Below are 13,697 nucleotides of genomic sequence, written 5' to 3' on the forward strand. Positions count from 1 at the left end.
ACCAGGACTGAAAACTTGATGTGAGACTCAAGACAACTATAGCTCTCTGGGGACATCTGGTGGCACTTTGAAGCAGAGCAGCACACTGTTTGCATGCATCTGTGTTTTGAATTTAACTGCAGGGAGCTTTTTTTTCTAAGTAGCAGGATTGGAGTTTCTTAAGTTTATGCTGAATGTTGATTTATCTGCATAGTTAATATGACTGTTGTGGGTAACATACCAAAGTCTTTCACAACCCTTTTTTTCTGTTTAACCGGTCCACAGTGAGCTATGAACTGGTGCTGACACAAAGACTTCCTTAATTATCAGTCAGCAGTAAGAAGTAAGAGAGAATACAGAATATAGCCTAGCTTCAAAGGTCACAGACAACAGTGTTTCAACCAGTAAGCATCTAAAGTGGCTCTTAAAACACTTAAAAACGTAAAATAAGGTTTTTATTCTTACTTGATAGACTAAAGGTTATGGCCAAGTAATTAAATTACAGTAGGATTAAAAAGTGGTTTAGTATAATCAGCCAATCTGTTGTGAGTTCAGTGATTGATTTTTTTGACTACCTGGGGGCAGAACAAGCCACTTTGTTGACTTACTTTCTCCCACTTTGTAAAGTTGTTTTGGCAAAAGTGTTATCAAAAAGTTTCCTATTCACACATCCACTCGATGTGGAGCAACATTCGCATTCATTTAGAGTCGTTTTTGTGTCCACCTGGTGAACGTAGCTGTTAAGTCAAATATTCACTCTTTTTCAAGCTCTGTTTTGACCTCCATCAACTCTGTCGATGAAATATCTGGCTCTGAAAATGCTCCGCTATGTTCACAAAACATTAGCTAAATATTGAGCAGTTGGTAATTTTAGTTGGTAAATGATGATGTCACAGACGAATGTTTTTGGATTTTTTTTTTTTTTTTTTTTTTTGCGTTTTATGTGTCTTCTTCTTTCTTAATCTCTTAATTTTTGTTAAAGATAAATTAATTATCACTGACAGGTTTGGCAGCTCACTCAGCCTTAAACAGCTTTGAAAGAATTTCATTATCATATCGTTTCAGGGCACAGTTCATGGGCATGCCTGAATGGCCTCTCATAACATCTTGCAGCACCATTTATGGTGGCATTCACTGAAGTTAGAGTTTGAAAAATGTTATTCTCATGTGTTTCAAGACCAGAAAAGCAATATGACTTTGAATAACAATCATTTGATATTTTCTTTACACTCAAGAGAAACAAGAGAAATTTACTGCTGCACTCTTAAAAGAAGAATGGTCATAATCATGAAGCAGAGGACAGGAAATGCTTACTTTTAGTCCCAAGCTCCAAAAATACTTGATCCTACGCTTCCCATAATGCAACTTAATAGTGTAATTTGTTAGAGCCTCTCTGTCTGCACACCCCCAGTTTGGCTTTCTGTTAAAAATCTGTCTCCAAACCCGAAGTGAGATGACTATGAAAACATCATCAGGGTTATTTTGTTGGACTTAAAAAAAAACAACAACCTCTTCAGGGCCTCAGAAGACATTACATAACTGCTTTCACAAGCTGAGTAGTACTCTCCATGACTAATAAACTTATCTACATGTGTGAAATTGATGGAATGCCCCTTTAATGAGAGCAAATTGGATACAAATGTTAGTGCTTCATTATTGTGGTTAAGTGGTAGAGATAAGTGTTTTTTTCTAAACGTTGAAGGACGTGATTATCCAGAAAATCATGCCTCATGATGTCACAAACTACACACTGTTGAGCCACATTTCAACTTATTAGTCAGTGCGAGAGGTGGGAAAAGAGATGTTAGACGGCAGGTTTAGTCTTCATTGGTGAGTCAACATCCAGAATGCTTCTGACTGCTTGCGCGTACATATACAGTACGTGCAACAACATGTAACTCTTTCATTTTATGTATCATATCACACCAGATGGAGTAAAAAAAAAATTTTTACCAATGACTTTATTCATGAATTCAAGTGAAGACAAATTGAGAAGAGGAACTTATCCCTAAAATAGTGGAGATGTGATGCTTTCCTCTGTTGCAGCTTCCATCAGGTTGATGATGCATACATTTTTGCATAAAATCCTGCCTGGTGTAGCTTTACCACCTTTCCTGCAGTGCTCAATAGAGTCTTCTTTACCTAACTATCATTCAGTATCAGGTAATATAATAGCACTTTTTTTAACCCCACATGCTTCCTTGATAATTTTTAATTTTTTTTTTTTTTTTGTGAAAACCACAAGTGGTTGTCAAACTGAGTCCCAGCGATGCTCAGGAGATCTATGGATTCCTCAGCAAAATAACGATTTTTCTTTTATGTTTGTTTTTTTTTTAGCCTCTATTGAAAATGACAGAAAAGCATTCGATCTTTAAGTAGTGAGTAATCCGATAAATTGTCAGAAGGGCCTGGAATAGAACTAATTTCAATCAGATAGACTATCAATTCGCAGTCGAACACCATACTGTTTTCAAAATACTCCCACGTCTCATGACCCCAATTTCACAGCACAAACAGCAAACAATAAAATGTGTGACTCATACTTGGGTCTGCCAGACAATAGGTGGAATATAAGACAATTATTTTCAAGGAGCTTGAGATGTGAGAGCTAATTTACATTTCAGATAAATGTTATTGTGTTTTCATCCCTGGTCCACTTGCTGTGAAATTGTTTTGAGCTGCTACAAAGGGCTCATCACTGTCAACAAAGTGCTACGGGAATGAGTAGTAAGGAAATTGAGCTGTTTGGCCAGATATGGCTTTATAACGGCTTCTTTCAATTTGTCCATACTTGAGAGTGAATTGGAGCTCCTACAGGCCCTGCATATGATCAAGTGTATAGTTTTGAGTATAGAATAAGGGCTGTCATAATCCCTCCTGAAATAGAGGGTCTGTACCAAGTGACAGCCCACATCAATCATCTGCAGGCTTTGTTTCAAGGGCGGTTGTGCAAATACATACGTTGGCATGCCTCTAAGTTTTAGTGCATAGGGGTGTGTGTGAGTGAGGTGAGGTGACAGCCCTCCAGTGGTTTGATTGTAGCTGATTTATGTGATGTATGGATTGAGGAATTGCTGTGGCAGTTAATGGTTGTCCTCAGTGTAAAGGACAGGACAAGGTCAGGCAAACAAAGGCAGCAGCTACTGAGGATCTGGTCCTTAGTGGTGTCTCTCCAGATAAGAAACAATCAAATGAAGCTGACGCCCATCTTTCCTATTTTTACTTCTATGTCTAGTGGGTTCAGCACCACTTGGAGGAGCCACTGCTATGTCAAAGCTCATGCTTTCAGTCAGTGGGCAGGCAGCCTGCTGCTGCTGCTGCTGCTGCTCAACACTGAGGACTGGAGCTTCATTTCTATTCATTTATTCCTCTCTACAAGAGCCCATCTCACTTCAAAAGTGGTTCAGCGCTTATCTTAAAGCTGCAATCAGTGACCAAAATATGATTATTAAATCAATAGGATAATAATTTGCGCTGCCATCTAAATCTTAAATAAGTGAAGGAACTCCATAAGGAGGAAAATCCACTTCAGTCAATAGCTGAGTCAATAGGATTGAGACTAATTGGATGGTGCATGTGAAGCTTTTAGTGAGCATCAAACAAGTGTTACTGCCTGTTTACTGTGAAAACACTGTTATGCACCTTATAATGGATTGTAATTAATTTCAATCTGAAAAATCAAAAACGGAGCTTTACAACAGCTTTGGCTGATTCGTTGACTTCATTTTAGTATTTACCATCTAAGCTTGACTATTAATGACTGTAATGTATAATCTTCCAGAGGCTTTTCTCTGAAATATTAGCTCAACAAATAGAACAAAAAACCGTACTTGATTAATGTGGTCTATGTAGATCAGCCTACAAAGGGAATAAAAGTGACTGGCTATTTCAACAAAGCCACAGCGCCTGCTCATCTCAGCTGATTGAATGGCTACAATAAAAGGCAGAGATACTTTTGAGTGATTATTCAATAAGCAGCTGGGGGAGCTCAACAAGAGAAAAGAGACGTTTCACACAGCAACTGAAATTTAGACCACATTAGACAGCCGTGACCTTCTCCTGCTGGGTGAGGAGAAGCCATAGCTCAGCTCATTTTTGCTCACTCGCCTAATGTGATCACACAGGATAAACTCTCATTGCTCTCCTAAAAGATGGCAGAAAGTTAATTGAAAAAGCCAACAGAGGATGTATCAAAGGGACAGGGGAAGAAATAGCATCTGCAGAGGACAGTTTTCATATCTGGATCTCTCTGGTGGGGATCTGTAGGTCTATCCACATATCTAATGCTTGAGCCCACACAGAAATCAACCCCCATCACACACAAACAAAAAAAGCTTCCTGCCTGCAAAACAAAAAAAGATGTGATCTGTTTGTTTTTAAGGCACAAACACTGGTGTTGCTGACTGACAGGTCTTTCAAGGAGGAAGCATTTGTGTCACAGAAACTGCAAGCATGCATGAACAATCTTCACAGCCCAATTCAGATCACAGTGGCAGTGAAGATTTAGAAAGCCTGACCAGTCATTAGCTGCTGTTTTAATTAAGAATTTGCATGTCAAAATACCTTTATCCGCTTAGAGCAGCTTTCAGGAGCATGTGTAACAAGGTGAATAATAATGTCTGAGATGAAGAGTGTGATGTTGTTTACCCATCTGTTTCTCACTCTGTGCACTTTGTGTCTGAGCCATGTCTCCTGCTGATTCAGTTTTTGCTAAATTAGCCTTGTGCTTTCAAGGTTAAAATCCCTCATATTATTTTGGAGAATCATCATATTTTTGCTTTAGGCGTGCCCTGAACTGACAGAGGAGGGTGGAAAGAGAGAGAGTTTATTTCAGCTGTTTTAACAGCTCCTTCTGTTTAATTCATGCCATGATAGACCTTTAGTTGACTTAGAGCTATCAAGAATAATTTGCAAAGTTGATCATGACACTATGAATTTTTCATTAGTGGCTTATAAAGATAACATGGTGTGCACTAAGGCATAAAGTTCTAGACAGATGCAAAATGTCAACTGCTCCAACATGTATAGGAAAGTTTGTTTTCCTCTGTCTTTTAATGAGAGTTTTCTCAGCATTGTCAGCCTGTGCCTAGCGCCAGATACAAACAGAGAGGAGCAGCATCGACTGATAAATAGCTGTTTACTGTTTTAAAACTGCAGTCTTGACAAATTCAAAATAATTGACTGGGTTTTCCAGCCAGACACCAGCACAATAGAAGTGCCACTGTGTAGGATGTGTCTGGTACAATGTAGCCATTAAGATTAAGGCTTTGCAGACAGCATAATCATAAGAAACTGCATTATTGAAGCACTTTATGATTGCAAAGGGATAGTAAATGAACATACGATGGAGAGAAAATATCTTGCACTGCTGTTACATTTGGAGATTTTGGTGGCTGTGTTGAGACAAATCTGTTATGATTTCAGACCCTGTAACTGTGTTAAGCGTGATGACTCATAGCAGTTCACACTTGGAGACATAGCTGGATATGAGCATAGGTCAAGGCTATGGTTTGCCCCAAGGTTATCTTATGCTCTGTGTGCATGATTATCTGCCTTGTGTGCCTTATGCCATAAAACCTCATGTTTAAGGTTGGTTTCCTGTAGCTTGATTAGATTAAATTCTCAACTGCGGTTCACTTGGAAGAGGAATCTTACATTAAAAATCTATATTTTCACATAGTCTAACTGTGAATATTTGTTGCACCCCTCAGTCCAAATGGCACTGTTCTCACCAGCCCAAATGAACCAAACTAAACGTGCAAATACTTCAGATTTTAATCAACTGCTTCAAACATGATTGGTGTGAAAGAAGAAAAAAAACACTCCCTGTTGGATACAGTGTGAAGAAGATAGAGTGAATTATGCTCAGAAACTCAAATACAGTAACAAGGAACAGAGGTGTTATTTCTTGCACCAGTGTCTGAGATGTGTGTATATTATGTGTGCATGTGCATGTTTGGTGCAGTGCATATGTTCTGGTTTGTGAATGGGGTTATACACATGGTGCTCTTTAGTACAAAATACTATTTTATGATGCAAGACAGTTGTATGTATCCAAAAGGCAATATCATACAAAGCCTGTGCAGCATGCCATGACCAATCCGTCTCCTCTCCTCTCCTCTCCTCTCCTCTCCTCACCTCTCCTCTCCTCTCCTCTCCTCTCCTCTCCTCTCCTGTCCTCTCCTCTCCTGTCCTCTCCTCTCCTCTCCTCTCCTCTCCTCAGAGCTCAATCGATGGAGACTGTCCAGCAGGCCCTGTCTGTTTTTCTGTCTGTGGTAATTACCCAGCCATCCTGTCACTCCACATCTGTTTAGTGGAGATGGGCCTGAGCTAAAGGACCAGAGTGGCGGGTAATGTGTGACCAGTTTGGCCGAACTCTCATTCAAAGTACATCCAGTGTTGCTGATGAGTCCCGGTAGACAGGGACAGAGTGGAGTTGCTGTTGTTTCTAAGCCCATGGACCATGGAAATGAAGGCTTATGTTGTAAATGGCAAGTGACATGCAGGTATATGCTTTACTTTGCACTAGATAGGCTGATGATGGGGCTGCATATATGTATTCACACAAAACTTATATAAAAATATATACGGATAATACACAGAGGACAGGGAGAGTTGAGCAGAACACAATGAGGAGTCCTGAACTGGCTGCTTATTTTCGTGATATTTCTTGCAGGTTGATAACAACAAGAGAGAGTCAGACGTGACTGGAATGCCAAAACACAAATACACTCTCTATATGCTCTAATCAAATCACACCAGAACTTGATTATTTATTCATCTTTGAAGTTCTACAGGATTTTCCGCATGTGTCACAACACATGACACTCTGTGAATGGTCTTGGATATCCAGTTCAGTGCAATTGGTCTTGGCCGAGTGTGTTTGTGGTGTGTGTGTGTGTGTGTGTGTGAGAGAGAGAGAGAGAGAGACAAAAGAGAGACGGGAGAGAGAGGCAGGTGTAGGCTCCGGGTTATTAGGCCAGGTAAACAGAACAGGGTTGTGTAACTCTGGCTGTTAATTCACTGACCTTTACCTTTACACTCTAATGCATTCTAATAGGCCAGCATGGCTCCTTTTTCACCAACACACAGACATGCATTATGTTCCCCCCTCCACACAAACACACACACACACACACACACACACACACACACACACACACACACACACACACACACACACACACACACACACACACACAGACATAAACACACACACGTACCTACAAGTACTTGGTTGTCTAGGATATCAAAGCTTTTATATTCTCAAACCACAAAACCTTTGGGAGGTGTTATAAACTTACCTCTGCCCATTGAGATGGTGCTATCGTACTTGGAAATACTGGCCAACAATTCTCAAAAGACACTGCATATAAATGATTCACAGATTTATACAATCAACAAAGTTATTTCTTTACATGAAGTTACTGCAACAGCCATTAAAAACCAGACAAACAACAACAACAACAACAAAACGTATGATTTACTTTTTAAAGCTTACATGAGAGGTTGATGGGGGTGATTTGAGTGGGCTGCCGGTTAAAAAAAATGTTTTTCCTGTTTTTCTTGCTAGCCCCCCTTTCTGATTAACTCTGTGTGAACTGAGGCCTGCCTGTTTTCAGAGGTGGCACACCATGCAAAAGAATGACCGGTCCGGGGACGACAGCCAGCGGGACAGTGTGAGTGAACCCTAGCTTTGTGTTTTTGCATTTTTAGCACTTTTTTAAATTTTTCCCTTTATCTTTCATTTTTACATATCTCTATATCTTGATATTCTTCATCTTCCCTCTAAATCTGGCAAAAGTATTCTGACATCTTCTTTTGCACTGTACACCATTATACATGTAACTATGTAAGGGTCTGAGATAGCTTTCTTATATTTAAGTGTATTTAAGTCTTTAGTGTGTTTCAATTTATGTTTCTGACATTTAGGGGTTCTGTGAACATATTAATTGTAACACAGTTCATTACAAAGCTATTCAGCATTCAGTGTTGATGTGGGACGGAATCTCTTAAATGTCAAACATAGGTGTGAAATGATTCAACTACCGTAGAGCTGCAACTAATGATTATTTTCATTACCGATTAATCTGCTTGCCATTTTCCAGATTAAGCAATTAATTGTTTGGTCTACAAAATGTCAGAAAATAGTGAAAAATCCTACCAACAGTCCAAAATCAAAGGATATTCAGTTTACAATGATATACAGTGCAAACCAGCAAATCCTAACACTGAGGAAGCTACAATGTTTGGCTTTTTTGCTTTAAAAAAAACTTTTAAACAATTGATTATCAACATAGTCACCAATTAATATTCTGCCAATTGACTAATCGATTAATCAACTAATAATAGCACCTCTAGATTCAACTTTGTAACAGACTTGTGAATAAACCTCACCAGCAGTTCACTAGAAAGATCTTTAATTGAGACATTTTGTATGGACATTCCTGGATTACCGAGGTGAAATTATTTTGTGTGAATCGTTTGTTATTTTTCAAAACAGGTTACAGTGTAACATTTATGATGCTTGCTGCTAATTGTTGGTACAGAGCAAGATTTCCATAAAATAACCCAATAAATATGCATTTTAGTAGAGTCCAATATTTGATATTTATCAATGTGGTACACAATGTTGTACAAAGATATTTTGTTTAAGATTTTATAACATCTGCTGATCTTGACTCTCATTTTGCCATTCTGTACAGCAGTTACAAAAATGTTCACGTATAAGATATTCAGTCGTACTCTACAGCTGTTGACCTTGAGGTGAAGTTCAAACTAGGGCCAGTATGTGAGTCTTTATAATGGGCTGACATCAGAGAGGAAATACATTGGGTATGCAGATGGTGCATTTCCCTTGAAAAGGCTGCAGTGGGAATATCAGCCAAAATATAAATAGCAGATTTAAACGGAGACAAAAAAAAAAAAGAAAAAAAGAAGAAGATTTCCATTTCTGCTGTAAGTTTGCCACATTTCTAAGTGAATCATAGTGAAGAATGAGACAGAAATTTCAAACTGAGAATTGCAGTCTGGTGCTGAGGTCTCCACACATTTCCAATTTGTCTTGATGTGTGTGGAAACTATATTCTTATCTGCTCCACAGTCCATATGAGCTGTGCTGTAGCTCCAAGGAATATAAATATGGTCTACAGGTGCTCCTGTATTAAACATAGTAAACTGTAATTTTCACGTTCATGATGTTGATGAACACTATGTAATCTCCTATGGGGAAACACTAAAACCAGAGGTCACCAATGAAAAATCAGTCCGAAGACATGATTGCCTGCAAGAAAGGTTATTCAAATTGATGCATAATATTACATTAGAACAAAAAGCATGTAGTCCCACTGGCATAATATTAAAAAGAAGAGCTGCATAAATATAAATGGTTATTAAAAAAACTGACAGCGGCAGGAACAAATGACCTTTAAATTGGAATAAAACCGCTACTAATGGAACAAAAACTGATTGATGATTCACATTTTGTGTCTCTGAAGATGCAATGAATTTTAAAATTATACAACTGTAAATTACTAAAAATATGTCCTGGGGAAAAATGATTGAATTTTAATTTTTTTCTCCTTAGAGGGAAAAGACTCTGAAGTGAGTGCTACAATTCACCTTCCTATGAAAATGCTTTAAGAACAACTCTAAGATATGAGCAAGATTTGTTACCGAGTAGCAGTAAGAGATTTGGCGGTGGAGGAGAGCAATAGTTCATGTCAGATGTGCCTGTGATTAATGCCTTCATCAATTAAGAAAGAGTGAAGAGTGCAGGGCACGAGGGTAGAGAAGTGTGGCAAGTGTTGGGAGAGAAATGGGTGGGACATCAAGAGAGGACAGGTAATTACAGAGAGGAGAGGAGAGATAGGAGCTGAGGTTAAGACAAGAAGTGAATGTGAAAAACAAACTGAGAGCAGCAGAGATGCTCACTCATCATCCTGAGGGGCATATTGAGGTAGAGCGGGGACACAGGCTCCGCTGATGAATACGTTTTGCAAGGCTCTCGGGGGCTGTCCAATCAGGCAGCGCCATTGATGAATAGTCATGAGTCACCTTATCAGCGTCACCATGGTTACGCAGATGTGACTGTGGCCCTGTGAATGTGATGAGGGAATAGAAATGGGCCAAACGCTGCTCTGTCTCCTTCCCGCGCACATCTTGATCACCAATTAGAGCTCAGCAGGGGAGCATCCAGGCCATGTGTTTGGGCCTCTCCGGCCTTGAGGATGAGGAGATTTTGAGTGAGGTGAAAGAACAAGGGGAGACGGTGAAGATGATGGTCAGGGATTTGAAGCGTGGGAAGAGTGCAAAGAGGGAGGAGGAGGAGGAGGAGGAGGAGGATTTGAATTTTTTGATGACTTAAAATCACATTAATCGCCAGTAAAGCCAGTTGATACACAGTACATACAGGTGAGGGCAGGCAGGAGGAGGAGAGGGGAAGTGGATGACAAGATATTAAATAAAAAGAGCTGGGAAATTAGATTGAACAGGATCAGAAGAGGGGAACATCATATGAGCATGACAAGCGGCAGCTGTGGGGGATAAAATAAAGAAAAAGGACATGTGACAATGAAATAAAGGGCTGGGACAACACATCATGATTTATATAATTTCCCAGCCTCCTTTACAGACATCTTAAGAGCAACAGAACTGAAGGTCAGTTTTATGAGATGATCAATTTCTGAAAAGCTCTAGCTCTTAACACTTGTTGGAATCCCCTTCAGGATTTAAGAGACCTAAAACAGATGGATGCCACTTATCGCAAACAATAATGCCAAGCAATATTTTTTAATATCTCAGCTCAGACAGCAAAGGGCTCTTTATCTTTCCTCTTAAACCACCTTTCTCTAATGTTTCACTAAAATAAACATTTTACTCCATCATACACAGCAGAGGTCGTTGTTAGGATAAACCTGATAATAGTAGTCTTCTTATCACTGATTTGCCAGACCGAGTGCAAACATGGTTAATTGTTTTTGAACCACTGCTTATCTACCTGCTTATTTATTTATGAGAAAGTGGAGCAATCTGCTGCATATTTGAAACATGTAATTAGATTAGCAGCCAGCTCCATACAATGGAGACAATCTCAGGCACTCAGGGAAATTATATGTGTTTTTCCCCTCAAGCCTGCCAAAACTCAACTGGGGCAAATTTGTTTTTATCAATCTGGTCTACACATACTTCTAAGTTTGTAATTGTGGATCCGTCTGCCTGATTTGTTGTCTGTATGGGTCCTGCACTTAAAGGCAGCCACGTACATATAGGTGGAGAGGTAGGCAGATTCGATATTTATTTATTCCTTTACACCTTGTGTAAAGAAACATTGCCACCTGCTCACCGTTCTCATTTCACAGCCTGTTGACTGTGTTTAAAGTGTGATTAATCTTGCATAAGGTGTTTGGCGGCGTGCGTGCTCAGCGCTGATGTGGTATTGATGCATTACGAGTGGTGTGTGAACTCTGCCTGGGAAGGTCGACGCCGAGGATTCATGGAGTGATGAGTCTGCCACCCTGTTAGTGTCAAAGTTTATCCAGATTCAATTCACAGATGACACATGCAATATGTTTTCTTCTCACTTTCCTATTATAAAACAATCTAGACACTAATGCTTTATCTTCAAAACAGCTTTAGTGTGTGAGAATACAAATGCTACACGTGGTTTGTTCTTTATCTCTCTATATTATAGCACAGTGACCCTGACCCTTTGCACAGATGAGGAAATACAGAAAATGTGCTGTGAGATTTAAGTAACTTCAACCTATCAGCCATCTATCAGCGTTATATAGCATTTCTTTCTGCATCTGCTGCAGTTTTCGCCTCCCTGTAGGTTTGGGGCACTTCCAGGGTATTTCATTTCATACTATCATGCACAGACTAGAGCATCACAAAGCCATGCCGCCTGAAGCTGAGGAAGACTCTAGGTTTTGTCCCTATCAGACATTTTCCTCCTACCTCAGGCTACTAGAGGGGTGGTCCTCGAAACAAATGGATTCATCTCCCTTACTTCCAATATGACACTTCAGCACACTGCTGTTACTGCTTTATCACCTGTCACGCTAGTTTTCTCGCACTTAATCTTTTCTCACGTCTCATTTTTCTCACTTTTGCTGCTGAGATAAATAGGAAACAAGAGAGTATGTGCCACTATATTGTCCTCTGTGTTTGTTTTATCTTTGCAGCCCACTATATCCTTCCGCAACACTATGCTTTTTATAACCTTGTTAGAAGCACATATATTTTATTCAAGGCATGCTGTGTCACATTGAAATGAAAATAAACATGTTTATTCAAATTTGGCTTCCCAGGGAGTGATGCAAAAATGACTAGAAATATAAGACACTGTTACTTGAGATAGACAAGGGGGAGAAAAAAATCTTTCTAAGAATAGAAAGGCAATTTGCATATAACAGTAGCAGCAGATACCTAGCAGAGTCAAGGAGGCATTTGATATAAACTGAAGGTAAATAACAGGAAGAATGTCTGATTCACCATTAATGCCATATGTGGTGCAGCTGCATGCGCTCTCTGTATTTCACACAGTAAATGGGTGATGAAGAGCTGAGGTTTTGCGATGATTGATGGAGAATCAAGACCTTTAGAGAACCAATAAAGGTCTAAGCAATTTACTGTGGCTTTCAGTAAAAAAGGAAAAATGTAAAAACCTCTCTGTTGTATGTAGAATGCAATAAAAAAAACCATCAAGAAATCATCTCACTGGATAATTTTCTTTATTTTCACCACGCTTTAAATCCATCAAAAACCCTTAGATGTTACATATAGGTGTAAAACATAAACTTTTCATTATATCATTGCTTTGCTATGTCATTTCCAGGTCCAAAAGGAGCTCCCCTATGTTTTATTTGTATATTGTATTTCCCCAGTGCAAAACACGGTTCCAATGTATGGACACCATGGACCATGATATCAACCTATGTCAGTGGAATTATTCATAACATGGATCCAAGGCAAAAGGAGTTGTCGAATAATAGAGTATTATTCTCTATAATACCAATCCCAACCTACCCTTCAGTTCCTCATCCCTGAGACATGTGAAATCTGTTGTGAAGCTCTGTGGACACTATGTAATATAGGAGATGAACTGAGTTAATTTTTATTACTCTACAGGATACCGTGTTTTACAGCTAAGCAAAATCACTAGATCAAGCAGTAAAAACGCACACACTGGTTGTAAATACCAGTTACTCTCACCATGGAGCGACAGCTAAACCTGTGTTGTTGTAGAAACCAGTTCACTAAGACAGCATGTGCCAAGCAAACCTGTGTCTATTGGAGACGTTCAGATTGTAGGGTAAGCTGACCCATGGATATCAAATTTACATAAATAAATTAGGATTCATTGCTACAGTACTGTATGTGTTCTCCTCAGAGCCAAATGCTATTCAGGCAGAGCGGGGCAACGAGACAGAAAAGGAAGCCATCAATAAAGTGAGTCTCTGTAGATAAAACCTCCTACTCTCTCCTTTGTTTCAAATATAGTGTTGGCTTCCAGAAAGCCAAGTGTTGCCTATATACTGACAGATAAATGGGAGGACTAAATAGTTTTTTCAACCTGGTGATTTACTGCATCTCCTCCAATCGCAATCTATCTTTTTCATCTCCTCTCTCCCTCTCCTCCTCCTTTGTCTGTGTTAACTTCTTTGCCAGTCACTTCTCCTCTCATCGCTCCCAGGCTTTACCCAGAATCCATTTAA

The 13,697-nt window shown here is 39.4% G+C and overlaps 1 protein-coding gene across 1 annotated transcript in view; it reads left to right on the forward strand.

The window, feature by feature from the left end:
- LOC121903732 (cAMP-specific 3',5'-cyclic phosphodiesterase 4D) overlaps positions 1–13,697 on the forward strand; it is a 37,808-nt gene that overhangs the window by 10,936 nt on the left and 13,175 nt on the right. The window contains exon 2 of the mRNA XM_042421067.1: positions 7,553–7,658. Coding sequence (XP_042277001.1) covers positions 7,614–7,658 — 45 coding nt within the window. The 5' untranslated portion in view covers positions 7,553–7,613. The remainder of the gene's footprint in view (positions 1–7,552; positions 7,659–13,697) is intronic.

Source organism: Thunnus maccoyii, chromosome 9, assembly GCF_910596095.1.
Source record: "Thunnus maccoyii chromosome 9, fThuMac1.1, whole genome shotgun sequence".
NCBI lineage: Eukaryota > Metazoa > Chordata > Actinopteri > Scombriformes > Scombridae > Thunnus > Thunnus maccoyii.